The sequence below is a fragment of the Fusarium mangiferae genome, assembly GCF_900044065.1.
Source record: "Fusarium mangiferae strain MRC7560 genome assembly, contig: FMAN_scaffold002, whole genome shotgun sequence".
NCBI classification, from domain to species: Eukaryota; Fungi; Ascomycota; class Sordariomycetes; order Hypocreales; family Nectriaceae; genus Fusarium; species Fusarium mangiferae.
Window position 1 is genome coordinate 1,630,975 of NW_024573922.1, and position 27,654 is coordinate 1,658,628.

General features: G+C 49.9%; 8 protein-coding genes and 1 non-coding gene across 9 annotated transcripts; 6 read left to right on the forward strand and 3 right to left on the reverse strand.

The window, feature by feature from the left end:
• Positions 1 to 1,105: 1,105 nt before the first annotated feature.
• Positions 1,106 to 2,425, forward strand: FMAN_06141 (uncharacterized protein; the record flags this gene model as incomplete). Its single annotated transcript, XM_041827117.1, has 1 exon — positions 1,106 to 2,425. One exon carries the CDS (start codon positions 1,106 to 1,108, stop codon positions 2,423 to 2,425), a length of 1,320 nt encoding a protein of 439 aa, XP_041678112.1.
• Positions 2,426 to 2,829: 404 nt separating this feature from the next.
• On the forward strand, positions 2,830 to 4,020 carry FMAN_06140 (related to severin, depolymerization of actin filaments; the record flags this gene model as incomplete). The annotated part of the gene is made up of 1 exon (XM_041827118.1): positions 2,830 to 4,020. The coding sequence occupies one exon, from the start codon at positions 2,830 to 2,832 to the stop codon at positions 4,018 to 4,020; it is 1,191 nt and encodes a 396-aa protein (XP_041678113.1).
• A 1,977-nt stretch (positions 4,021 to 5,997) lies between these two features.
• On the forward strand, positions 5,998 to 6,930 carry FMAN_06139 (uncharacterized protein; the record flags this gene model as incomplete). Its single annotated transcript, XM_041827119.1, has 1 exon — positions 5,998 to 6,930. One exon carries the CDS (start codon positions 5,998 to 6,000, stop codon positions 6,928 to 6,930), a length of 933 nt encoding a protein of 310 aa, XP_041678114.1.
• Positions 6,931 to 7,050: 120 nt separating this feature from the next.
• FMAN_06138 (uncharacterized protein) lies at positions 7,051 to 8,115 on the reverse strand (the record flags this gene model as incomplete). Its single annotated transcript, XM_041827121.1, has 3 exons — positions 7,051 to 7,278; positions 7,326 to 7,394; positions 7,441 to 8,115. 3 exons carry the CDS (start codon positions 8,113 to 8,115, stop codon positions 7,051 to 7,053), a joined length of 972 nt encoding a protein of 323 aa, XP_041678115.1.
• A 524-nt stretch (positions 8,116 to 8,639) lies between these two features.
• On the reverse strand, positions 8,640 to 9,068 carry FMAN_06137 (uncharacterized protein; the record flags this gene model as incomplete). The annotated part of the gene is made up of 1 exon (XM_041827122.1): positions 8,640 to 9,068. One exon carries the CDS (start codon positions 9,066 to 9,068, stop codon positions 8,640 to 8,642), a length of 429 nt encoding a protein of 142 aa, XP_041678116.1.
• Positions 9,069 to 9,438: 370 nt separating this feature from the next.
• Positions 9,439 to 9,521, forward strand: tRNA. The gene is given in 2 exon segments: positions 9,439 to 9,475; positions 9,486 to 9,521. It is a non-coding gene; the product is annotated as a tRNA-Lys (tRNA).
• A 272-nt stretch (positions 9,522 to 9,793) lies between these two features.
• On the forward strand, positions 9,794 to 10,781 carry FMAN_06136 (uncharacterized protein; the record flags this gene model as incomplete). The annotated part of the gene is made up of 2 exons (XM_041827123.1): positions 9,794 to 10,177; positions 10,236 to 10,781. The coding sequence occupies 2 exons, from the start codon at positions 9,794 to 9,796 to the stop codon at positions 10,779 to 10,781; spliced, it is 930 nt and encodes a 309-aa protein (XP_041678117.1).
• A 1,052-nt stretch (positions 10,782 to 11,833) lies between these two features.
• On the forward strand, positions 11,834 to 15,959 carry FMAN_06135 (uncharacterized protein; the record flags this gene model as incomplete). The annotated part of the gene is made up of 3 exons (XM_041827124.1): positions 11,834 to 11,913; positions 11,966 to 15,248; positions 15,297 to 15,959. The coding sequence occupies 3 exons, from the start codon at positions 11,834 to 11,836 to the stop codon at positions 15,957 to 15,959; spliced, it is 4,026 nt and encodes a 1,341-aa protein (XP_041678118.1).
• Positions 15,960 to 16,643: 684 nt separating this feature from the next.
• On the reverse strand, positions 16,644 to 26,914 carry FMAN_06134 (uncharacterized protein; the record flags this gene model as incomplete). The annotated part of the gene is made up of 7 exons (XM_041827125.1): positions 16,644 to 17,393; positions 17,448 to 18,211; positions 18,270 to 20,132; positions 20,192 to 23,101; positions 23,158 to 24,450; positions 24,644 to 26,466; positions 26,526 to 26,914. The coding sequence occupies 7 exons, from the start codon at positions 26,912 to 26,914 to the stop codon at positions 16,644 to 16,646; spliced, it is 9,792 nt and encodes a 3,263-aa protein (XP_041678119.1).
• Between the last annotated feature and the right edge of the window lie 740 nt (positions 26,915 to 27,654).

Genomic DNA, 27,654 nt, shown 5'->3' on the forward strand with positions numbered 1-27,654 from the left:
CTATGGCGGCTCCAAATGCGCTCTGAAGGGTATCACGGTCGTTGCGAGTATCGAAGAGAACAACCGCAAGCGGGAGACTCGAGCGAATATTGAGCAGATGCTGGGTAGTTGTCGCGAGGCAATTGCTTGTGTATATATGGGCAGTTCACCCTTGAGGAATCGAGAGGGTTGTCAATCAGTAGAAAAGAGTCGATTCAACAACGGAACGCATCAGGGCATGGCTCAAATCGACGAAGATCTCAGCCAACAAGAGATGCGACGACGTCGAGATGAAGGAAGAAAGAAATGAGCAGCAGGAGGGAAGTGATCAAGAAAAACAAAATACCGTTGGTTGGATGCGGATTGGATGGCAATGGGATATGCCGGGCATGCCGTTGCGATGGAGAAACGACTCGCGGCTGAGTGGATGGCAGTCATCTTTTTTCTGGGTACGTATTTCCGAGGGTGTGGAGGTGGAGACGCCGGGCGGTCCGTTTTTGCATGTCGAAATTCTCTCATACTGAGATATTGGGACACGGAATACGCGGGAAATGAAGATTGCGCGCGAAAAGGATCAACATTGATAACAAGAGGATACTGTCAGTAACTTGAGCATCATTTGCAGTCAAGTCAAGCTAAGAGACGCCAAGAACTGAGGCTATTCAACTCTTCAAAGCACCTGCATCATGCCATTAACTGGCATCAGAGTCTATCCACTTCTAGCACCCATGTAGTGATGACCTCACTGTAGCGAGCTCCGTGCTCAAGCGTTCATTGGTTGCTGTGCCAAGCACAGGGAATTCTCCCGCTAATACCGCTGCTACTGTAATGTGCATACGGATGGACGGACGGTTAGTAGGCACGTTTAATCCCCGCGGCGATGAGATGGATCCATTCTGCTCCGCCCAAGCCGCCAAGCCAAAGACCTTGCTTCAAGTGCCTGAGATACAGAATGGTCAGGTGAAGGGTACGTACCTGCGGGAGAGCGATGCCCGAAAAGGCCGGCAAACTTCCAGAACATCCACTAAGAGCCAATTGAACACTTTGAGCTTGCGCCAACATCACCAACTGTCAACGGCTGTAACATTGAGAGCCAACATCGAGATCATATCCCTCTATATACACCATGGCAGAAGACATCATAGCCGACGAAGAACCGTCGTACATCGACTATGAGACCTTCCTCGACCCTGATTTCTCTCCCGCTTCCTTTGCGAATACGCTCGTTGTTTCGACCAATAACCCCAACGATACACCCCTCGACCTCTCTACCCCCCTATCTCGTGTTCTTTTCGATGCTCAAGAGATTGACTCGCATATCGATGTCTTGACGACCCGCTCGGCCGTCCCATTGCTCAATTATACTCAGGAACAGACACAAGCATCCAAGAACATTGTTGGTGAATTGGATGGCCAGATTCAGAGCTTGAACGACAGCTACCGCCAGCTTGAGAGGGAGGTCATTGATAAACATGCTGAGGCAGACGAGGTTAGGCTCGTCGCTCTGCGGTTATGGGAGACCCTGAAGCTTGGCCGCTCGGTTGGACGATGTTTGCAGCTTGGTCGACAGCTTGAGGTTCAGCATTCGGAGCTCGACAGCGGAACCGGCAAGGAGGACCATCGGGCCCTGGTACGCTGTGCTTACACAATTGTGTCACTACGAGAAGTACTTGATCGTAAAGCTCCCGGTGAAGAAGGCTTTGGACTCAACCGTGTGGACGCCGTCAAGAGTCTGCAGGATACAGTCGTAACCCCCATCGATCGATCAGTTCGCGAGCGGGCGGAGCGCACCATTCGCGAATTCTCTGTGCAGTCAACCTCGACCTTTGCACAAGTTGAAGAGATCAAGGCACGGACAGCATCTGCTTTGACTGCACTCTACCTGCTATCACCATCCACCGGGTTCAAGCCCGACAAATGGGTTCCAAGGCTGCTGCTTCAGTCTTTGGAAACCTATATACGATCGGCGCTACAGGCTAGCATTACGGCATTATCTCGTTCTCTGGGCCAACTACCAACACTGGATAAGGCCTTGGCTGATGTTATGGCCAAGTGTCAAAACGTGGTCTCCCTTGAGGCTGTCCTCGAGACTACAAAGCCTCCAGCCCACCCTCTTCTCCCCACCTCCAGCCAACCGACCCAAGCGAGCTTACTTCAGTTCCTTCTCGCCCATCTTGAGACCGGAAGTCTCGCCTCATTCTTCTGGAGGACCATGGCCAGCAGTCTCGCTACGCGTGTGCAGGATATCATCAATCGTGGGGGTGTCGTAGCTAGAACCCTACGAACGAACAAGAACACGGTTGGAGACGCAATCCGCCAGGCTGTAGTCAAGGGATCCCAGTTACATAGCGCATTGACGGGATCAAAAGCTAGAACGAAGGCGGAAGTCAATTGGGACCGAGAGGTCGCTGTGATGGTGGGAAGTGTAGTAAACAATCTTCGATAAACTTGGCAGATCAAAAGCATAGGGCCGGTCACGGCATCGCGGAGTCTTCGGCTTGCTTGGATAATAGCACTGTTAATGAATGTGGATTGATCTATGTGATTCATTGGGACCAGGCATATCTGACTTGTGATTGAAGCTTGTCGACTGTATCTGATTCATGTTCTAATAACAAAAGATCGTCAGGTCATTCAGCGCCTCATTGATCAGTCATCAAATGCCAAGTGAGCTCCAATCAGGGCACATGCTCTCCCCGCTTGGAGCAATCTCACATAAAGAGGACATCTCAGCCAAGGACTTTGCTTGTTTCAGAATTGCAAACGCCTCAAAACATTTGGGACAAGACCTATCAGTACAGCATTATTATCACAACTTCTTACACTCCATTCACCCTAGCCAAAACAAAAATGGCACCGAATCAAGGCCTCGTTCATCTGAAGGAATACGATATCAAGGATAGCAACGTGGAGCTGATCGGGTCTGATATTGACCATCAAGTCAAGTACAATTCAGCGCTCACGGAGCCAGCCTGGAATGATGGCAAAGTTGGCGTTGAGCCTGGGCTACTTATCTGGCGCATTGAGCAATTCGAGGTCATTCCTTGGCCAAAGGAAAAGTACGGCCAGTTCTATGATGGCGATAGCTTTATCGTACTCTTCTCGGAACTGATTGGCAGTAATGATGGTACCGAGAAGCTCGTTCACGACATTTTCTTTTGGTTGGGAAAGCATACATCGCAGGATGAAGCGGGTACCGCAGCGTACAAGACTGTCGAATTGGATGAGTTCCTCAAAGGCTCGGCAACCCAGCACCGAGAGATTCAAGAGGCACCTTCAGATGACTTTCTAGCACTGTTCCCACGAATTTCGATCCGGTCTGGAGGAGTTGAGTCTGGGTTCAGACACGTGGAAGAGGAGGAGGAACCAAAGCAGACGCTCACCTTGCTGCGTGTGTTTAAGAACCCAGCTGCTGGCGCCAATGGAGTTGTTGTTCACGAAGTCGAGCCCACATGGACAAGCCTAGACGACACGGATGTCTTTGTTTTGGATGTTGGTGACAAGATCTGGGTGTGGCAGGGCAAGGATTGTAGTCCAATGGAGAAGGCAAAGGCAGCCCAGATCGTTCACGACATGACAGTCGCAAAACACTCGGAAGTCGAAGTTATTGCACAGGCCGAGTCCCGATCCCGACGAATTATCGATCTCCTCGGCGGCGATGACGAAACACGCCGCGATGGCTTCCACTGCAAGAAACCCTTTGCTCCTCGCACCACTGACAAAGCGTCCAAGAAGCTATTCAGGCTCAGTGACGCATCGGGACAACTCTCGTTCGGTCTTGTCAAGGAAGCCGAACGCATATTGCATGATGATCTAGAAAGCGACGATGTTTTCTTGCTTGATGATGGTGGAAGAGCTATTTGGGTCTGGCAGGGAAGCGGATCGAGCGCTGCTGAGAAGAAGAGCTGGATCAAGGTTGCACAGGCATATGTGCGGCACCTGCAGGCAGATAGTGGATATGAAGATGCGTATCTCACGCCCGTGGCTAAGGTTGTTGAAGGTGGCGAAAGTCGGGCCTTTACAAGAGCTCTTGCTGCATGAGGGTATCGTGAGGCTGGTTGCGTCTGACCTGAAGTTGGGTTAGGAACATGTCGAAGATTGGTTTACGCCTCTCATATAAAATCGCAACTTGAATCTTTTCCGATGGATCAACGAAGATCTGTTCCAACACTCTGTTTACAATAGTGTGTGCCCAAGTTTTGTTGCTTAAAGCCCAGTTCCCGCTTGGAAGCTTCCACGCCTCTTCACAAAAGGCGTTCTAGAACAGGGGTCAAAAGCCCAGGGAAAGTTTGAGCCACCTTGTGGGGCTTTTAAGCATATGAGCATGCTCCATAGGTACCATACAAGAAGTTTTGTTTTCTTGAGAAAACTGAACCACCTGTTGGGGCTTTTGTCTATACGCCGAGTACGATTAAGAGGCATCGGTAAGTGGGTGTTCGCTAGCCCAACAACGCACTCCTACGAAGGATCGTCGCCTGAGGTGAGGTAAGAAGGTGCTGACTGCATAAAAGTCTTAACTCCGTCCGATTGAATGATTTGACGCGTGTTCAGAAGACCTCGCACTTATTTGAGCCGTTGATTGCTTTGAGCTTTGGCTTCGTTATCGATGTCCCTGAAGGCTAGCGACCTGGTACCATTACCTTGAGAAGCTTATAGTCGAGTCCAGTATGGCTATCAATGCTCAAGTTAGGTTACCTTGTATTGCCGCGGTCATGACATATCCCTTGCCAAACTGTGCAGTACTTGTTTCCGACCCGTCTCTTGGCGCACGTACGGAAGAATCATGAATTCGGGATTGGCATAACCTTGTAGACTTGAACCAGCCATCTTGAATCATGGGAGCTTGAAACTACATACATACATACACTCATATTTCTCCTCTTTATAGCGTGAACTTTATTCTGTCTATAGCTGAGGGCAAACTTGGATGAGAACTGCAACATGGGTTGCAATTGGATCGCCGAGTTTCTGGGAGGGGTTTCTTGCCAGGGACTGATTGACTCCGATGCTCGCTGCTTGCACCGAACAAGAGAATAATATGCCCGTTGCTCAAAGATTATCAATCATTTGTGAGCTTATTCTCTTGGCATGTTGCGGAGCCCGTAAGACAAACTGACGAGGCCCATGTGTGTTATCTGTTAGCGTTGACTGGACCAACAGAATCATGCATGACCACACCATGAGGAACTCTTGAGAGGATACGGTGTGATAGCGCATCATGCTAGAGTTGCAGCACACACAAGTCAGTAACTACCCTCGCCTCGGGGAGCAAGAAACCACTATACCTTAATATGGGGTGTTAAAATAAACTCAGTCAAGAATATCCTAAATTTATGCAGATCTACCTACATCTTTTTGTCATTTGGGATCAAAGTCCTGAGTTTTCTTTCCTCCCCTAGACTACCTAGAGTTACAGTGGACAAAACGTCAAACAAGAGCCTACAAAGTGCCTCGTGCAAGAATTACCTACCTAGACAAGGGTCGATCGGGTACGGAGTAGATAGTGCCAACTTAGTTGGCTTGTGGGGGATGCAACCCAATGCCAATGGTTCAGCCAATACCAAGCCATGAGAATAACAGCCAACCAAGCTTATCTTGGACCTGACGAATGCACGCCACTTACATGGGCCACGGAGGCCCGCCCATTGCGTACGTACGACGCTGTGAGCGGGCTACAGTCACTGTTGATTTCACTGGCTGTTCGTTCTTGGTGATCGTCATAGAATTCTTTGCGGGTGAACCCGAACCTCCCGCCAGTATCCTACAAGAGGTCCCGGCACCCCCGTAGGCCCAATTCATTATGTTGAAACTGGAATCTGCATCAGTCTCGATAAACGTTGCAGTTTGTTAGTTGTCGCTGCCGAGACTTGTCAGTGACAACATCGACTGTAAAGCTGCGTCACCCGCATCCACACAAAACATACCAAAAAGCAAACCGACCGTAAAGCCGCTGGGGATCAAAAGCCCTCATACGGGGTTCTCTCTCTATCATTCACAAAACATCGCAATAAACCCGAAATGAAGCTTTCATCTCTTATTCTCTCTGCTGCATTTGCGGCTGCGGCGCCTCTATCTCGAAGCACTGATGTTCGACTTATCACTTACAACATTCGCCTCGCACCAAACAAGCCCCAATGGGGCGAGGAATTATGGCCCGTTCGTCGTCCACGCTTAACAGCCCAAATCAACTACGAAACATCTGGAAGACCGGAATCCATCGTATGCATGCAAGAAGCATTGTATCCGCAAATTCAAGACATCCAGCGAGATCTGGGAAGTGAGTGGGACTATTATGGTATCGGACGCAGGGGCGGCCAAAGTGATGAATTCTCCCCAATTTTCTACCGTCCTTCTGTTTGGAATATTGAAGACAAGAAAACATACTGGCTGAGCGATACGCCCGAGAAAGTTGGTTCCAGGGGATGGGACGCCGCATTCCCAAGAATTGTTACCGTCGCGCGCTTTCAACATACCGCCACGGGCAATCGCATGGTCTACATGTGCACGCATTTCGACCATAAGGGGAAGAAGGCTCGTGCTAACTCGGCAAAACTAATTACTGATATTGCCGAGAACTGGTCTATACACGACGGCGAGACCATACCAGTCTTCATCGGCGGCGACCTCAACTCCTCCCCCAGTGGTGCGGCTTACAAGCATCTCGCCAAAACCATGAACGACGTGAAGAGCCTTGTCCCGCAGAGTAAGCGATATGGACATTCGTCATATACTTACACTGGGTTTACCACCGTGCCATGGGACGACATGTATCTTGATCACATATTCGTGCACGACCCGACCGGCATCGAATTCAAGGCCTTTGCAGTGGTCAATTCGCGATATGAGGATGGGGTTTTCATTTCAGACCATAGGCCAGTCGTGGTGGACGTACGACTAAACCAGGTCAGTCGCAAGCAACGAAGGACTGGGGAGAAAAAGGACGAATTCTAGTAGACCATGATTTTGCACAACGGCGTTGGGGATAAGTTATGGCATGATACCCGTGTAAGACTATTTAGATCTAAATGGAAATCACTCTACCAAACCAAGTACTTCTTGCTTGCCTACCAACTACTTGTACTGACGAGTTTCTCTCTCACACCAGGTGTCGAAAGCTTTTGAGAGGCCAGTGCCCCCCTCTTGTCCATTCTTTAAAGACACCTGGATGTCATCTGGGATGCATCCGATGCGACCCCAAGGGTAGATCAAGGCTCCGTTATTATCAGCGGTGATATCTGGCGACAGCAGTCCAAAAAGCTCACTATAAGCTCCATACCTGGGCGCCTTAAACATGAGGCCCTACATATCGTCAGAATATCTGCTCAAGACGTGGCATGTCCACTTACCATCATGAAAGACACGGGTGCGGGCATATGACGCTGAAGCTCTGTCTTCAAGAACCCTGGGTTGACAGCCTACCTCGTCAGCATCACACTTTCACTCCCATAGGGGCGAACTTACCACTGATATAATTCCTTGAGGTCCCAATCTCTGAGAAGTCTCGTGGGCCAAGAGAAGATTACCTGCCTTGCTCATCATGTAGTTCTCCATCTGGTCTTTGACCACTTTCGGCTCCTTCTTGACCTCGTCCCAGACAAGGCCTCCCTTGGGCGTGCCCACCTGAAGAGTACTTGCAAGCCATACAACTCGAACAGTTCCCTCGTCTGCGACCACTGTGGTCTTCACCAGAAGCTCCTCGAGAAGTCGCGAGAGTAGATATCCACCCAAACAGTTCGTTCCCATCTGCAACTCATGCCCGTGCTCGGTCTTGCTATCCTCAGGAGGCATCATGACACCAGCATTGAGCACTAGACCATCAAGTCTTGGTTCTTTAGCGAGAAATCGCTGAGCTGCAGGCTTGATACTTGTGAGGTCGGAAAGGTCAACACATAGCGACTCAAGACGTCCTGTTGAATCTGGAAACGCTGACTGGACCTCTTTTATGGCCGACGTGATCTTTGAATAGTTGCGTGCAGCTATGTACACGATCGCTGAGCGGGAATAGAGAATCTTAGCCAGTTCCAGACCAACACCAGATGTTGCACCAGTGATAATGTATACCCTGAAGTTCAAGGAGGGGAGGGAAGATTCTGTGAAAGTAGGGGAGGGGGGGAAAAGTTGTGTTCGGATAGCCATTTTCTATGATGAAACTGATAATAAGGCTGCCAGACAACGATAATGATACTAAACTAGTGGCCGAGGAGACGGGCGTCGAGGGCTTATATACCCATTTTATCTATTGCTCCTGAATGGCATTTGTCATTACCCTTGTCTGTACACAGGGCTATCGACATTATCATTGAGGCTTGGATTGATGCCGAAAATCTGATATTAGCTCGCCTCATAGAAAGTACATGGTCAACTTCAGGGGCAGGTCAAGGTAATGTGGGCCCCGGCACGGTGATGCTCAAACTCAGTCGGAGATGGCCCACGGGATCGGCTTTATGGTGTTTTGGCAGCTCCGACATGGGCCGGATTCCCGATGGCGCCACCCGCCGGCGTGCAACATCGTAGTATTAGATACGCGAGATTATCATAATTATAATCATCTCTACTCCGCACAAACTTAGTCAAACATTCTGCTGGTCTTACAGGTACAAAACCCAAACCCACCCTTCTCACGCCTGTGGTGAAGCTTGAATGCTTCCGATGCTCAAAATTTAATCCTGGGCTTCAGGTACAGTTTGATAACTTCCCTCGGGCACAGGGACGCGAGCGCTTCGAGTGTAGATATGCTTCGCATTCTCCCAACTCAACCCCTCAACGCAACCCCCTTTCACCGACAGATATGGCTTGCCTTGGCCGTTTGGCAAGACGCTGCGATGTAAGACCCTCACGCCGCACGACTTGCAAAAGTAGCACTCCAGGGTATTTCCCTCGTCTGTAGGTCGCTTCCAGACACCGAGCTTGGACAGGACATCTTCAGAGAGAGGCCACATACCGTCAGCTGGGAAGATGGCCGATGTACCAAAGGCAGAAGCAGATTGTTTCTGACATTCAGTACAATGGCAGCAGTAGACACTGAGGGGTTGCGGTCGTGAAGCTGTGACTTGGACTGCGCCGCACTGGCATTCGATTTTGGGATGCATGATGCTATCGATACATCAGCAAGAAACATCACCAAGAACGAACCGGTGTGTCTCACATTGGTTACTTGAATCACGTCAGTTAGGAGGTGATAATGGTAGAAATGACATTTGACAGATCGTCAGAGAGATGAGATTTGTCAAATAGGTAGCAGGCATCAGCTCAAGCTGTCGCACTTATCAGCTTCAAAGACAGTACATCTGTTACCCCGCACAAGTCTCAAAGCTATCGTGAAAGGGGTTAGAAACGCTTGACCATTGTCTTTGCTTTCTCACATCTCCCTCAGAAACTCCCCCGAATGGCGACTGAGCCTCCAACTCCGACAGTACCAGTACGCAGCTGAGGCCACGGCTCCCAACCAATAAGAGCCACGCCCGGTTAGCTCAATCGGTAGAGCGTGAGACTCTTACGAGTACGCGATCTCAAGGTTGCGGGTTCGACCCCCGCATCGGGCTGTTCCTATAATTCGATTGCGAGCGATTGCGAGGCTTTCTTTTTTTGCAAGCATCCGTAAAGTTGTGCTCGAAAGTTCTCTCATTGCTGGGATTTCCGAAGGTTCTGAAACGTTGTAGAACCAGTCAAAGTTGAGTGAGGACTGCACGGCCCCACTCTTCAGCCAGATTTTCCGCTCTTTGACGTCACGGTCGTTGTTGCCTGCCAACACCACATGTAAGCCCCTCTTGGTGATGCCTTCCAGAACCTCCATCACTGCATATCAATTATCAAGATGCCCTCCAACGGCTCGTATCAGAACTCGAGCCATCCTCATATAGGACCTTGGACAGGCCCAATCCATCGGCCGTGGCTGTACCTCAAGAGGGCCGGCGTTGCCGCGTCGTATCCTTTGCGTGGCATCTGGTTCTTCATTCAAAACCACGAGTTCTGGCCACTCCTGGTGGGAAGGATCCTGCCTATATCCCTAATCTCGTTCTTGGTGTACCTTTTACTCTTCACGTTTGCCTTCTTACCCCAGTATGCTTTCTTAGCGATATTCCATGGCTGGGGCGCGTGGGTCAATGCTGTGGTACTGGTACTAGGCGAAGGATTGGTCATCATACAGGGCTTGTTCGAGGGCTTCTTCGTTGATGAATGTCGAGTGGATGTATTTGATGTAAGTAGTTGGACTGAAAAACGGTTGTTGTTTGTAGTTCAGTGACTGACAATTGTAGGCGGCTCTTATCAAGCTTGGACATAAGGATCTTATTGCACCACAGCGAATCCTGTTCTTGGACGCACCGAACCCGGTCAGAATGCTCGGAAAGCCCACTACTGCTGCCATCTACACTCCATGGAGCATCATCCAGATTGTTGAGCTCATTGTCTTCTTACCACTCAACCTCGTTCCAGTTGTTGGCACACCTGCCTTTATCATCATCACTGGAACTCGACTCGGCAAGCTCGCTCATTATCGCTGGTTCCAAATCAAGGGATTCTCAAAAGCTGAGCAGAAGAAGGCGTTGAGGGATCGCGCGTGGGAGTATGTTTGGTTCGGCACAGTTGCTATGATTCTTGAACTCATCCCTGTCTTGTCGCTCTTCTTTCTGCTGACAACTACAGCTGGTGCAGCTCAGTGGACGGCTCGCATCGAGGAGGAGAGTAGGGACCCTGCTGACAATACTGCTGCGAACGGCCAGACGTATCAAGATGATGCCCACGAGGACCCTCACCCAGATGCACCTCCCCCTTACACTGATTATTCCGATGATGTAGTATGAGCCAGATAATGAATTACCATAATACGAGTTTAGTGCTATCTTGATTACCTATTTATTTCACCGAACTGCCATTGGCTTCGACAACTCGGCTCGATGGCAGTGCACCTACTCATATTCTTTGCGCATGAACCTCTTTCATTGCAGTCCTGCTCAAGGTACCTAGATATTATGACCACGCCTCGCACATTCCCCTCACCTGAAGTACCTAGCATCTGGGCAGGCCGGCTGGGATCCAGAATGACTGAGGCACCAAACCTTCCATGCCTGCCTTCTGAGTGCGTGCCTCGCGAGAAATCATCCCATCTTGCGTGACGTCCAGGTGCACGACACTGCCAACAGCTGAGGAACAGGAAGGAGCACCGACTGCCTAATTCGACTCGCTCAAACCTAAGCCCATGTGGTGACTTGAACTGGATTCCATGTGTTCCAAGTTCAAGTTACCTGTCAAACATCACATCACATTCTTGGAGCTTCAAGAGATGGACATCGTACAATGGCAATAGAGATTAATTGAATTATCGCGTGCAAGTCCAGAGTTAGACCTCGTTCTCACATGGATTGATACGCCTACCTCTTTGGTTGATCTGGTCCAATAAGGGGGGCCAACTGCCGGCTGGCAGCTGCCTCACGCGCTCCTTCCTCCTCTTGTCGTGACTTCCTCTCCCTCTGGCTCGCGCAACTCCTCAACGCGTCATCCCCAACATTCTGCCGCTCCAGGAGGAAGGAACTCCTGCCCTCGTCCCCCTCCTCCATAGGTAGCATCCACCGTATATATCCTTCCCCTCGCGATCTCGTTCCACAAACCTTTTCTTCTCTTCTTCATCCCACCTCATCTTCTTTTCTCTTCATCCTCAATCCTCCTCAGTTCGAGAAGAGGCATCTTCTCAGTCCTCTCGTTTCTGTTGCATTCATCTTCAAGCTCTCTCTTCTCAGCTTTTCTGGCAAAGCATTTTACACTTGCCCACCAACAGAAATCATCTCGCATTTTCTCTCCCCCTTGTACACTCACCTCAACCGCTCGACTTTCTTCGCGTCGAAGTTGATCACCCAAGATGCGTATCGCCGCGTCTCTCGGGGTCCTTGTGGCCACCGGCCTCTTGGGTCATACTGCCGCTCAGGCAACAGACTACGGGTAAGTTACAACGCACCGCTCATCTTTGTCCCTGGCTAACCTTGGATGACAGAAACCCCAACGGGAGCCCAGTTGGTAACTCGCCTGGTGGCTCTGGCAACATCATTCCTGGCAACACCGACGGGTCTGGTAACCCTTCGTACCCAAGCAGCGCTGCCGGAAACGTTCCTGGCCCCTTGCCCAGCAGCGTCGGCCCTGGCTCTACCGACGGTGGCTCTATCGGTCTCCCTCCTAATGAACCTGGTGGTGTTCCTGGTGGTGTTCCTGGTGGTGTCCCTGGTGGTGTCCCCGGTGGTGTCCCTGGTGGTGTCCCCGGTGGTGTCCCTGGTGGTATCCCTGGAAACCTTCCTGGTAATTCTTCTCCCGATATCCCTGGTGCTGGTTCAATTATCGTTCCTGGCAGCTTTCCTACCAATGCACCTCAGAACATGCCTGGCTCACCCGGGTCTCCCAACGCTGGTGGCTCTGGCCTCCCTACCTGTTCTCTTCGCTCCACAAAGACTGTTGTTGTCACTGTCTACCCCACAGATACTCAGGACGGACAAGATTTCCCGTGGCCAGACGATTCGGATTCTGATGGCTCAGACTTTCCATCACCCTTCCCTACCACGCCTGCGGATTTCACTTCTCTGATGCTCGCATCTTCTGTCCCTCCCTTCACCACGTTGACACTCGACATTTGGGGTCCTGATGGTAGCCCTTCAAGCTCTGGTTCAGGGTCAGATGATGGTACAGGATCTAGTGATAGCAGCAACCCAGAAGATGGTAACGGCACAGACAATGGCAACAGCGTCGGTGGTGCCAACGATCCTAGTGATGGTTCCGACAGCTCAAACTCCGGCTCCAATTCCGGGTCTGAATCGGGTGTTAGCAACAGCTCTGGGTCAGATGGCGAGAATAGCCCTCAGAACAACTCCGATTCCCCACCCTTCTCCCAGACCCCTGGCTCCAATGGTGCGCCTGGGTATTCTGATGGCGCTTCTGGCGATGATTCCTCTGTGGGTTTCCCTGGAGCTTCTGGTGCCAATACCGCTGCCCCCACTCCTTTCCCGGGACCTGGCTCTCCAAGTAATGGTGGTGTACCAGGCAGCCAGCCGCAATTCCCTTCCGCTATGCCTCCTCAAGAGGCGAGCGACAGTCTCCCAGTCACCACCCAGGCAGGTCCTCAAGGCCAAGGCGAGAACTCCCCATGGTTCACCAATGTCCCAGGAGGAAATGATGCTGGCCAACCTATCCCCTCCTTCATCACTATCACTGGCCAAGACGGACTACCCACTATTGTCAGCAGCGGAAGCAATGTTGGCCCTGGCCAACAACAGCCTTCAGCTACCCCAGGGTTCACCCAAAGTGGCAACAACCCAGGCCTCCCAGGTGGAGTTCCTACAGTATTTCCACTACCCTCTGCTGTATCTGCTGGTCTCCCTGGTTCACAAAGTCCTTCCAACTCCCAAGCTGGATCTCTTCCTGGCAGCGGACCTGGAGGGGGAATCACTACATGTGCAACCTTCACCATCACTGGCACCGACGGCCTTCCCACAGTGATTGACTCCACGTGGGTTGTCCCTTACAGCACACCTTCCTTTGAGGACTCCTCACAACTTCCCGTAACTGGCATTCCCCAAGCTTCACTCTCTGGCATACCAATTGATGTTGGTAGCATCCCCACTGGTCCAATTTCTGCACCTGGCATACCTCAGGACGGGCCTGGAGGCTCTGGCTCATCAACGTGCACAAGCTACACCATCATTGGCACTGACGGGCTTCCCACGGTGGTTCACTCGACTTGGGCTGTTCCTGTGACTGGATCTGACTCTGACTCTGGACATCCATCTGGAGCTCCTGGCTCAGAGTCTTCAGGGGGCTTCTTGACCATTTCCGGCCTGTCAACCTTCGGCCCCGATGATATTCCAGGATCCCTTTCTACAACATCCAACTTGGGCGGCGCTATCCCTATCACCACTTCCACGAGTTACACTATCATTAGTGCCGATGGTCTTCCTACAGTTGTGGGCACCACTTTGGTCATCCCTGGACCGACAAATACTGACCCCAGTATCAGCACTGGCACCAAAGAACCCTCGTGGGCTTCGGATTCTCTACCCAACGGCGTCACATCTGCCATAACTATGCAAACCACGGGAGCTCCCGAGCTACCCTCTTCTGGCCCGTCCGATGCCTCTGGATCTGATGATGGAAGCGAAGGCATTACCACTTGTACTAGCTACACTACCATTGGACCCAATGGTTTTCCAACAATTGTCGATTCGACCTGGGTTATCTCAGGATCTGCCAACACTCGATCCGAGTCACCTGGCAATCCCTCTTTTGTCTCCGACTCACTTACTTCTGGCCTTCCCACTGGAAATCCTGTTCCAGTGACATCCTCCCCGGGTCTCCCCTCCAATGGAAACGATGGTGAGGTGTCTGGCCTCATCACCTGCATTACCTACACAGTAATCGGAACAGATGGCCTTCCAACAGTTGTTGATTCGACATTTGTCGTTCCCACCGGTACTGAAAATCCTGCTGGAGCAAGCCTTACTGATGGCCAAACTGATTCATCTCTTGGTTCTTCGAAAGCATTCACCACGATCACAACTGCTGTCGTACTTGGCCCTGACGGAAAGCCGACACCAACTGAGCAGACAATTGTCTTCAGTGACTCTTCTGCGCTTGGTATTTCTGCCGATGTTCCCCAAGCAACGTCCTCTGGCATTACACCCCCATCTAACTCCGAGCCCGTCCTCACTACAGGTGACCTGGGCCCTCTTTCTACCAGTATCCCAACCCTCAACGGCTACAATGACGGAATGCCTGAAGACTCCATCTCGGTTATACTCACCGATGCTAGCGCCGATGCGCAGGGTACTTCTGCTTCTGGTACAACCACTGGAACTTTCACTTGGACTGTCACTTCTGTTGTTGACACTTCAAATGGTCCTGTGTTTTCAGATGGTGCGGAGCAGCCTCCCTTCACCAGTAACCCTTCAGGTGACGGTTCTTCTGATCAGCTTCCCCAGACTGCGTACGGACCTGTTGCAAGCGAGAATACTCTCTGGCCTCTTTCTGCAGGCACTGCCACTCTACAGACCACTACCTGGACCAATGTCATCAAGGATGAGACCACTTCTTACACAATCGACTACCCTCTCACCACTCTTGCCACTGTCACCGTTCCCCGAAAGCGCTTTTTTCGCCGTCAAGGCATGTCTTGGTCTAACATCACTGCCTCTGACTCCAGCGTGACTTCTCCCACAGCAACAGAAACGACTTCCAAAGCCAGTTCTCCTTCCATCTGTACAACAGGAGGAAGCATTGGAAATACCACCATTGATGTAAGCAGCTTTCTTACTCATACATAGATCTTTGCTAATATTTCTCAGTTCGATAACTCCAAACCCGGGCCTCTCTTCAATCCTGTTGAGAACATCTGGTTTTCAGGAGGTTTCCTTATCGCACCACCTTCTTCTAGGCAATCTCAACCATACATCCCTACTTCTGGTGGTCAGCTAGTGGAGTTTGTTCCCCCGGCGCTCTCCAACACAACATCTACGATCTCGGGGGACGTCGCCCAGATTGGTGTAGGCCCCCATGCCGCCAGCCCTTGCTTCCGATTCGACCTCTTTGGAGCCAGCCTCGGATGTGATGCCCATGGAGACGAGAAGTGGTGCGAGTTTGAGATCTCAGCCTACCGCTGGAATGAGACCTCGTCTACCGAAGAGTCCATCGCTTGGTCGGAAACCAAGCAAGTACCGGCCTGTCCAACATTTTCCGAGGGCGGCTACGAGCTGACCCGTGTTGATCTGGATGGCTATACAGACCTCTCGTCGGTTCTGATAACCGTGCGCGTTTCTCAAAATCTGCGTGTTTGGTGGGGTGATGACTTCCGTGTCGGCTGGACTGACAACAGCTGTATCGCTGCCTCTTGTCGCACCAACGTCCCATCCCAGCTTGTCAAACGAGAGACTGTTCTCTCTGCTCTTCGACAAGGTGTTTACCAGTGGACACCTCATGAGCTCAAGCGTCTGGAAGACAGTCTGGTTTAGGAATCTGCCAACTGAAGAATGTTACGATGCAACGAACTCTATTTGTATTGAAAGATGGCGCATTCATGTCGAGCGATTTGCTCTGTATTATTGTCACAATTTGAAACGAATTTCTTGGACGGGAGGTGTAATGGTTGATGCTGGGACATGGGTTTAATTCAGAGACAATTAGATGGATGGGAAAGCATCATGTCAGATATGATCGGATAACCCTTGTTTGCCCAAGTAATTGAGATAAAGATGTATTGATTCTCTGAATCTAAATGCGTGTCTGTAAAACGATATTGACTGATGAAAACCTCTGGTGATATAAGTTTGTGAGACAAAGCAGGGGGCAACTGCCTGGCTGGAAAGTTTGTTTGTATTATTTTCCTGTTCAGAATGGCTTTGAGGGTTGCTGTGATAATTTTATGATGGAACATAAGTTACCCAAAAGATTAAGTATCATTAGGAGCCATAAAATCTTCGTATGTTCATAATGAATCCTCATCATCAAGGTGACATTTTGAGAAGATTATCACTCCTTCTGTCATGAATTCACACATATTACAAAATTCATACATATATTATATTACACTAAACCGTACAAATGTCATCGAAATGACCAAGACCTCATACCAAGCCATCTATATCCTCATAACTTAAGTCATTGTCAAAAGAGATGATTTCCTTCCAAAACTACTCTCAATCGCTTGATGATGCGCTGGCGTACTCGGACTCGTCGTACTCGATTTTATCGTCGTCGCTGGAGTCACTATCTCCAGCCTCGTTGGCACCCATGTCGTCGACGCCGTAGTAGCCATCATCATCCTGCCCGTCGTTTTCAACTGAACTGGACAATCGAACTGGTGCCAGCACAGTTTCTTCAGATATGCCATTGTCTATTTCTGCTGCCTTGAAGAATACATGGTCCTCTTGGAGGCGCTTGCCCTGGCTGACAAAGCCCATGGGGCTGTGAGCGAAGTCCTGCCCACGGCGACGGACTGCTAGCCACTCTTGTAGAAACGTCAGTGGACTTTTGGCGAGCTTGTGTTCGAGGTCAGTTTGTGACTTAGATGTCTCTGTCTCAGCATCCGTATCAGTCTCAGTAGGCTCTTCATCCTGTGCTTGGTTACCGAGCTCGCCACTCTGGATTCCGAGTAAGGAGCACATGGCATCGTATTCGTCCCAATCAAAGTACAAGCGCCCGGCGTAGATTCCCAGCTCAACCCGAAGCCACTTTGGAGCTTTCCAGTCAATAGGTAGAGGAGGAATGCTATGGAGAGTTAGATCGTTGAATCGGAGCATTTTTCGTGTAATTGGTGCAGAGTAAACTAGAAGATGCGTGGGGACACCCGAGTTCCGCATGATGGGAATCAAAGCTTCAGCTTCTTCCGGCATGATAATGACAGCTATCTCGGCGACAGAGCTCCAAATGATCCAATTAACGGGACGCTGAGGTTTTGTTAGTTCTATAACTGTTGGAGGATAAGTGAGTAAAACACATACCAAGAAGTCATCAGTAGAGAGGTCTCCTTTGGGCTTGATAGTTTTGCCAAACTCGGCCGTCTCGAGTAATCTTGATTTGGTAACCTTCGATTGCACTTTGTACTTACGACCGGTTCCTGTCTTTGACAGGGCATGGAATACGTGAGTAAAATACTTCGTATCTGCAGGAAGCCTTCCAGTTCTGATAAAAGCCTCGAGGCTGGCATTGAGACCTGGGAAAGAGAAAGCAGCAAAGTGCTGAGGCTTCTTGACTTGTCGCACTGATTCAACCTCGAAGGCAACCTCTCTCTCCTGCTCGACTTCCTGTAGAGCAGAGGCATGGACGGCTCGGCCAGTATCTTGAAAGGTCCTGCGTCTTGCATTGAGATCTTGAATAAAGCCTTTAAGAACCGCGTTATTAGATGTCTGCATGCCGGCGGCGCGGTTCTTTAATTTGGGCTCGTAAAGATTCTGCAGGCTCTGCTGTTCGTCTTGCTTAATTGCCTGTACATATGCTTTTCGTTGAGGCTTGTCGGTCAAGAAGTCCGGATGATCTAAAGCGGCTTGCATTCGACGGCAGTAATCCATACCCTGTGAATAGTACAAGGGCTGTAGCTGCTCAATTTGGTCACATGTGTTGTCTAAAAGCCATTCGATGACATCGGCTGAGTCGATGGGCTCATGAATAGTCTTGTTTTGCAGGTCTGAGATGCTCTGGTGGACCTCAGGAGGGACAAAGAAAGAAACAATCTGAGTTGTTCCCAGCTGTCGTAGACGCATAGCAGCTACGAGGTGTTAGCGAATCGATCTTAGAAGGCTCTGATAGCAACATGCCAAGCTTACCTTGAACAGTGTGGTCCTTGGTCTGGCCTAGACGAAGAGTGAGGGCACCCTTAGCTTTAGGAGGAAGCCTGAGATCAGTGCCACGGGTGTGGGCCTCATCAAGGTATACCAGGCAGTTTGAAAGGTCATCAGCAAAAGGCGACGCGAGGAGAGGTGTTTTTCTTCCTTCCTTGGTCAGAATCCAAGGTTTGTTTTCTTCGTCAAAGTACAAGCCTGCCAAAGCGAAATGGTCAATCTTTAGCCACTGCTGAACCAGAGTGTAGTTGTCCATCTCCAAAATCTGAGCTCCTGCATCGATTAGGATACGAATGGACTTCGACTGAAGGCACCATAAGAGATCCATCTCGGTGGCCCTTCCCATGTGTTGAGTTCTCACATCCTGAGGTAGAATGCAACGACGATTTCGAGGATGAAGGAGATAGGTCAAAACCTCAGCACTTGTGTGATGAAGACTCGGCAGATCTTGTTGTTGAATGTTCAAAGGAAGCATTGTTCTGTTGTCGTTGGTACCACTGAAGCCTGTACTCAGTGGTTTGCCTGTCGTCTCTTTGTCGTTCTCTGTTGTGCTCCCGAGGGGTGAGAGGGGAATGTCCCAGCCATTGGCCTGAAGTTTTACCTCAAACTGCTTGGCGTGTCGTGGAAACACGAAGTTGTTCAAGAAATAATCGATGACTACCTCGTTGTACCGCACAACCTTCCAAATCTCCCTAAGCTGCATCTCGTCATCCACGTTGATCGAGTTCCAGGCTTTGAGGGAGGAAGGGAAATTCTCAGAGCTCTGAGTCCAGTTATCGTATTCGGTTGATGGGTCGTCGGACTTGAGGATATGTTCAAGTGATTGTCGAAGTTGAGCTAGATTTATGCCATCATAGTAGAACGCCAAACAGGTGAATAGTATTGCGACGTCAGGATGACCCCATTCGGATTGATCGCTCGGAACACCTTTGGCGTGAAAAGGCACTGCTATAGGATCGCGGTGGGGATGGAGACCGTACTCTACATTCCAGCGCTTCTTGAGGGTCATCATCAAGATGCGATTGACGAGGAGGCCTCGGAGAAGATAAATTGTTTGCTTCAAACTAGGCTTATCTGGTGAGAGATTCCGGATGCGCTCTATATTCGTAGCGCTCGGTCGAGCGTGCATGAGAAAGTTCTTGACAGCGACCCTGTCTTTAGTTGCCATTGCCTGTTCAGTAAGAGGTAGAATCCCACCAGCACCGTGACAAATGTCTGCTGTAAGTCTTCGGACCAGCTCATCCTCAACGTCTTGCCTGAGGAAGAACACAAAGGGAAAGCCGCCCCCGTTTCGTCTAATAACGCTGATGGAGTGAGGAAAAGACCTTGACAAACCATACAGATGATTATCAACAAGTCTCAGCACGGCTTCAACTACAAGCCAGCGATGTGGATGTCCGTCAACTGTAGTCTGAGCGCCAGATGGGTAGATAAGCTGGGTTCTCACTGCGAGAGTATAGTCCGACTCGTCCAGGATGTCTCTTGAAACCCTTGTGAGCCATTCTTGGACTTTAATCATCGGTCCTGCCTGCGCCGGCTGCTCGTCCAGGAGTCTCTGTCGGCCGCTAAGCATGAATGACATCTGGTGTTCGGGTTGACATATCATGACACCACCACACTTGAGCATATCTCTGTGGATTGAATGATAGGCTCGTATATTTTTCTCGGTAGACGGAGTGCGACGTGAGAAGGGGACATGCCGAATACCCCTTCCAAGGATACCCCCGAGTCTCGCCTGCAACAGCTGAGCTGTTTGTTGGAGAAGAGCTTTTGGTACAATGACTCGCACAAGCTGTTTCTTGTTGGCGAGTGCTGCCGCAGCCATAGGGATAATACAGGAGGTTTTCCCTGTGAAACTCATTAGTACTCAAAATGGCCGATATTGTTTTCTTCCAGGGACAACTTACCTTGGCCCATGTTCATCTGAAGCACAGAATTGGATCCCGACCCAGGGGAAATTGTGGCTAAAGCTACATCAACTTGAACAGGGCGGATCATCATATTGGACTCTATTTCTAACAGGAGCCAATCTGGATGCTCTTCGGGCTTCCAATTCGAATGTCCCTCATTGGACTCCTCTTCGTGGTATCTTCCCGAGACGCTTTTGGACGCCAGGTCATGAAGTCGGACCAGTCTTTGGTGTTTCGTAATGCCAACTCCCATTTCTAAAACGGCCTTTTTCATTCCACTTCCGAATTGTGTGACATCAGCAGCCGATCCGAGACAAGAAAGAAGTGTAGCTTTGGTCACAATCGGCCACAGGTTTCCTGCCTTGAGCCAAAAGATCCTTCTTTGTGAGAGCATTCCACTTGACTCGAAGGCTGTACAGATGGCCCCGAAGTCGCCCTCGACCTTCTCCAGACTGTATTGAATCTCAAGTTCTCGAGATCTCATCGACTCTTTAAGACTTGCTAAAGGAGTGTGTTGGAAGGCGGCGAGACTCTTCTGGAAGTCCGCTGCATAATGGCGCCGAACAGCCGACCGAGATGCTCCCAAGCGTTGGGTTATGAGATTCAATTTCATACTAGATTCTGACCTCACAGTTGATTCTGACATACTCTTCTCCATTTGGGCATTATGAGGCCTTGTAAGACCAGGCCAAGGGGGCTTGGCCACAGAACTGGTGTTTCTTTGCCAAGTGAAATTGCCGAACCCTGGAAAAAAGTCCTTCTCAGTCAAAAATGGTCGATCCACCGAGGGTGCAGGAGGAATTTGATTCATACTTGTCGTGACCTTAAGAATACGATACGGTTTGGCCAGAAGTTGCCGAAGGTCGACGGTCTCAGTACCATCTCGCATTCTTACCGTGTAGGTCTCCTCGGATAAGGGAACCGTGGGTGGTTCGTATCGGTCTTCTAGGTTTCGTCTATCAAGAATTGTCTGGACCTCTTTGAGATGCTCAGTGAGATCCTTATTCATGAACAGGCGTTTCCACTCAGGACGAATGACTTCCAGCGCAGGGCCGATGTCAATCAGCACAGACCGAGATAGACCACTGACATTTGGTTCCAGACAAGGCCATTGGTTGAGGAGGTGGTTGGCTAAGTACTTGCAATCATCTTCAACTTTGGCTTCGTGTTTTGCTTGCTCGATTTGCAACTTGCGTAATAGTTTTCCACTCGAATACTGCCCCAAGCCCATCGCGTCGTTCTCCGGCGCAGCAACTCTGTACGGTTTCAGCAGATGCAGAATGTAATCAAGCTGAGGTGCCTGATTCGGTTGGAAATGATCAAACTCATCCCATTTGGGCAATTCAAGATCCTTCAGATCACTGAATACCGCGGACGCAACAAGGGTTCGAAGAAGTGGCATATTTGCGTCGAGATGGAACGACATTGGCCCGAGGAGGTACACCAACTTGTATCGATCTGTCGATTCACGGGAAAACCGGACCAACGACCCCCAATGTTGAAGGATATTGACCTTCAGCTTCTCATTGATGGATGTCCCACTGAAGGCAGATGTAAATCCACCAACAGTGCTGCCTTGTGAGAGAGTTTGAGCAATACAATCTGTCGTCTTGAAGCTCTGGGGCCATTTCTGGATCAGATTCGTGACCTCAAGCACATTGCGATGCATGATGTTGACTGTTGAGGGGCGATCTCGAGACATGTACTTCTGGTTAGCTGGTTGTGCGCAGCTGGATGTAATCCCTGGACACCTTGTAACAGCACCTTGTCGAAACATCGCTCGTGCATGCAGATGCATATCCCCTGAAAGAGGAAGCTCTGGCATCTTCACAATAACCTGTTCCTTGGCTGCGAACATTCCTAAAGTTGTAGACTCCTGAAGGATACGATCCACAATTTGCCTATATGCCGAGTTCTGAAGAATGATGGGAAGGGACTCAATCCAGGTATCTGTACGCATAACCTTAAGATCTTGTGGATAGTACACTCTTCTCGGCGTTAGCCCAGCTATCTTGTGCAGTACCGACATAGAGGGTGGGGTTAGGGGGGACCATGGTTGAGATATGCCCGCTTGAAGCCACTCAATAGCTTCTTCAGTTCCAGTGCGGCCAGTCAAAGGATCAGGCAGAATAAAAGATGTGCACGCATGGAGAAGAGCTTTAGTGAAAACCAGTGTGGGTTCAGGTGCGCAGTCGATCCGTCCAAGTGTGCTGTTGATGTTGAATCTCCCAAATTTATCCGAGGGTTCGACCCTCACTGTAACATGACACCCTTCTGACCTAGCAGAGACGGGCCCGAGAGGCACCAAGATAGACCTGTGCATCGGGTTGGTAAGGCTAGTACATACGAGCTTACTGCGGAGGCCGTACCAGGTCCCAGCATCTTGGTCGTTGTCGATTTGGCATTGTAGCTGAGGCGACTGAAGTAGACGGTTCTTGTTGGTGTAGAACACAATGTTGAGTCTTGGAAGCTCCACGGTAAGGTTTCGGTCTCCTCCAGGTTGATACACTTTTATCTGGCTGCGGTCTTCAAGCGAGTCTAGGATTCGGCTAATACGATTGAAGAGTGGACTTGACGGGTTGACAATGTAATCCTTTGTAGGAAGGCCTCGGTAAAGGCGAGTCCTCGAACATGTGTAGTCTTTGAGGCTCAAAATGTACCACTTGTGAGGGTCATTCGGCCAGGGCCTGTCCTTGGTGGTTATAAAAATGTCTCCCGTTCTTAAGTGCATCCAATGAAAGCAATTACGCAAAAGGGGACCAGGAAGATCGGGGTAGTCGCCTTGAAAGATCTCACGTGGGATCAGTTGCAATGCATAGTTTCCTCGGAAAGCTCTTACAATCAACTCCTGCGTTCCACTACCATATCCCACATGGACTTGATATCCATGAGGTTTCACGCATAGGCCTGTTTTTCAATTAGCATAGAGCACATGTTTCGCTAAGTCAATAAGGTGCACTTACTGTACTGCATCTCCGGGCGACGTGACGGGAATGTCAGGAGAGCTTGGTTACCAAAAAGTTCGTTCAGCACAACAGAATATTTCGGGTCTTCTGGAAGTTTTCCCATCGGTTGCCAATCGACAAGAAGCAGTCCTCTAACACAGTTGAACGAAACATTCTGCTCGATTAAGTCCACGCCGTCGCCTGTTCTGGATCGGCAAAATACCCAACCAGGCGCTTCCGAGGCCAATTCCACTCGCGAGAAAACTCGAGGACATCCTTCTTCCTCGGGCCACATCTCACAGAGGGATCGCCGGAAGACTTCCAAGCCATCAACAATTCGCTTCGACACAATCGGGGCAAGTCGATATGAAAGTCGGATATCTCGAATGATTGCATGCTGGAGGAGCTGGGGAAGCGCCTCTAGCTTAACCACAAGGCTATCATTTACCGTGATACTGCTCTGGATGAATATCTCGAGAGACGTATCATCGAATTCAATACGGCCAGAGGCCAGAGGTACATATGTGCGTTTGCACAATAGAGCAGCCCAAAGACCATACTGTTGGAACCGTCGTGCTGTCTCAGTTTCGACAACCTTGTAGGATTCAGCACGAAGGAGCTTGAACCAACGCACACATGTGTTCCTGGCACGTAGCAAAAGGGAAATTGTCTGGTCAGATATATCGGGCATACGTGCGGCCCAGGAAAAGTCGAGGAGACGGAGGGTGAAGGTGACGATGGTTTCCATGAGGTAGATTTCTCTCCAATTAGCCGCCAAGCTGTCCAAGCGATGTGATATTTGCTCCATGAAGGTCTCACAGAATGAACGGTCTCGGAAAACCCCATGGATGATGCGAAACTCACCCCTGGAATCATCTAGGGGCCCGCACTGAAGAGCCAGATGAGTGACAAGTAACATCGTGGCCTCATTGGAGAAGTTCAGGTTGGCCGATGCCAATTCGGCAAGAATAGATAGCCAGCGCCTGGACTTTCCAGATGCAACCGTCTGAAAAGCAAGATATTCGTGAACATTGATACCTTGTGGGCATCTCGATGCTGTGGCCATGATTTCGTAAGAGGATGGCCCGTAAATGCTCTTGAAGAAGGCAGTGTCTTGCTGCGAGAACGGGGAAGTGTCGGGTATCTCAAGCTTCACATGATGTAAGAAGCTCAGATGACCCCGACGACTGGGCCACTGTTTCGAGTTTTTATCACAATATGCCAACTTCAAGCCGTTTGGTCGACAAACACCGTATCTGCCGTTATCCCATTCGACAGGGAATGCTAACGAGTTGTAGTGGGTAGAGACAACTGTTCTAATGTTAGCTGGGCGTTCCTCATAATTTCATCTTGGACTGGTATAAGTGATGCCGAAGAGAGCAGTTTATATCCAAACTTGTGTTCATGGTTCAAGTTTAGGACAAACCGTAAAATTCTTCTCGGACTTGAACAGGCATCATCCTAAGGGTTGCCTTGAAGGGGTAACGGTAGTCTGGATACTTACAAGGTTTAGTGACTGATGCCAGAGAGCAGCTCATTAATGATTCATTGGCATACTTCTGTAGCTGTTGGTAGTCTCGCGCCCAGCACTTCGGGTCAACGCCTTCCTCTGCTGGCAGGGCTATTGACATAACAGTCCATGTAGCATCTCGATATTTTGCCAAAGTCTGCGGGCAAAGCAGCTCAAAAATGACAGCTTTCGCGACATGAGGATCAGAAGGGAGCGGATGCTCGTAGGCCTGGATACTAATTCTCTTCAACTGCCGCTTCAAGTAGCAGCGACGACAATCGCGATCATGATAAGGGGGCAATTGAGGATTGTCCTCGTCCGCCATGTAGACGCATGTGCTCTCATCGATAACTTTGGATAGCTTTGAGTACTCCTCGCTTTTTTTCTTCCATTCCTTTTCTTTGCTGTCTCGCAAATGAGTTGCCCACGCCTCTATTGACTCATGCAAGTCCTTCATCTCATCAGAAATGTCAGAGTCATCATAGAAGCGATGACCAAATGATCCGCGGATGGGATCGTCAAAAATGCTGATTGTTGAACCTTGGCAAGCAGCAATGCGATCCTGTAGATAAACCTGGATCTTTTGCAGCCGTTTCATATCATCGAAAGTAGAAAGTAGCAAAACATCAAGCATCTCAGGTCGAAAGACAGGGTGAAATTCGGTGAGGAGTGGGTACATCGCACAGGCTGCCTTATCCATGGTAGCCCATAGATCCATGATGTTCAAGATCAGTGTGCTCTTGAGTTCGGGGATTCCATCGTAGGCCCTAAAAGCTTGTCGCAGATACTCGTTTATCAAAGCAGCTGCGCCTATGACTTTTGTGTGTGGAAGGAGGCTTTGCTCATGGCAAAAGCTGATGATGGTGAGTTCTTTGTCAATTAACTTGAAATGCTCGAGAGCAAAGGAGCTAAGATGCTGCTTCGCACCCTGTGCAACATTCGTGGTACCTTGTCGCCCAGTATTGAACTTGAGAGGCTTTGAATAGCCTCTCCAGATATTGTTGAGGGTAAACCCACTCATCTTCAGGTTTAACTTCATATCCTCGAAAGAAGCTTGCTTCGGTAGCGGAGGGATCGTTTTCGTCATGGCTAACTTCTGGTGCTTCCACGACGCTTCGATGAAAGCATTGGCCTTGGAAATTGAATTCTGTAATCCGGGACCGAGTTGGGTGAATAGGTACTCAATTCTCTGGGCCAGATCTTGAAACCGATCCTTCTCAACTTCCAGCTTGACCAGCCGTCGGCAAATCTTTTTCTTGAGAAAGTCGAGACGGTCAAGTCGCATTTCTCCCGATTGCTGCACATGTGTGAGGAATTCACTGAAGAGGTGAGCTAACAAAAACTTGTACTCAACTCGCCCAATTTCACCCGAACGTTGAGCAAGGTATCGAGAGATGACAACTCGCAGCACGAGCCAATAAGGAAGTCGCTTCCATGGTCTTTCTGCGTTGTTCCACAGCACATCGTCCCGAACCATCTTCTGTAGAAGAGTTGGGGCGAGGCGGCGGCCGTTTTGTTGCAGAATAGCCATGAGCATAGAGGAAATGAGAGCAGGTTCAGATGTGTTTCGAAACTCAGGCATAGATGTTCCCGCCTTGAGTGCCTGTGCGGAGAAATCAGGGAGTGATTCTCGCGAAGCGTTGTCGAGGAAATTGGCTAGGTTGGAGACGAAACCATTCTCACGGAATGTAGCGAGGGGAACTGCGACTGCACATCCAGGAAAGTCCCACTGAAGCGCATTTTCAGTTGCTAGTACATCCTCATTGCGTGCCGAAGTCTCAAAGGCCTCGAATATGACAGAGGCGCCAAAGACAGCACTGAATCAAGTTAGTTGACATGCGGTGGTTTGAAGGTGAGGTATGAAGACAGAACTTACTCTTGCGAACGGCGGACGTAAAGAGCGCAGTTCTGGCTCCGTACATAGACGACCAAAAAGTCCGACTCTCCAAAATCGTTGAGCTCTCGAATGAGTGCAGCTCGATCGACGTGACCTCCGGCATGAATGCTTTGGGTAGCACGAAGGCCTCGTTCGATCAAGCTCCAAACGTAACTCTGGTCGTTGCCGGGAAGATCTCGCATATGCTTCACAGAAACCAGGAGTCGGTTAAGGAGGGCTTTCTCAAGGTCGTCGAGATTGGCGTCCTGTCTTTGCGGGAGTTGGGGAGGGAGCACGAGATGGTTGTAAAGAGCGTCGTTGAGGGACAAGGACCTTTCCTTGTCGCTCTTGCCAATCCGAGGGGGAATGGAAGCCGCGGAGGGAGGCATCGCTTCTAGCACCTGAGGCACCGCGCTTCTACCACTAGGCCAGGTGATTCAGTGTCAATTCTAAGGCACTTAGGTTAGTCATGTAAGTTATCTTGCGCGTGTGATAGAACTCAGTACGTGGCAGTTGATGTTGGAGTCGTGATACAAGGTTGAGGAAGATGAAGAGTGAGTGTGAAGTGAAGATAAGAGAAGAGAGATATGAAATGAAATAAAATGAGCGAAGGTTTCGTCTTGGAGAAGAAAAGTCATCATGGAATGCGAAGGGTGGGTGGGTGAATGATTCATTCACCTTGTGAGGCTGCTGTTGCTTGATGATACTGGCACTGGCAGCAACTGTCAGTGCATGTGATATAAGATAACCTCCCATTTCTGGCCCACTATCTCAAACAACATCAAAATGTAGTAAGCTGTTAATACCTAGGTACCTAGATATTCAGGCAGCGGAGACAGACTCCTGATGCTTTGTGGACCAGATCGTCTGATATCGAAGGCGTTTCTGTATTTGAAGTCAAAGTGAGCATCCAGGCAGGATGATTGGATCAACAAACAAAATATGAACGATATCAAATTGAAGCTACGTTTTAGGTATCTACCTACCTATACAAGTACATATCTTTGACTTGAAAATGGTCCGCTCTGTGGCTGGCTGCCTTGCAGCAAATTGCGGGCAGGGGGCCAACTGCTGGTGGCCGTTTGTGAGTCGGGCGGCCTTCAAAAGACGGCCTCATGCAGACGGCCAA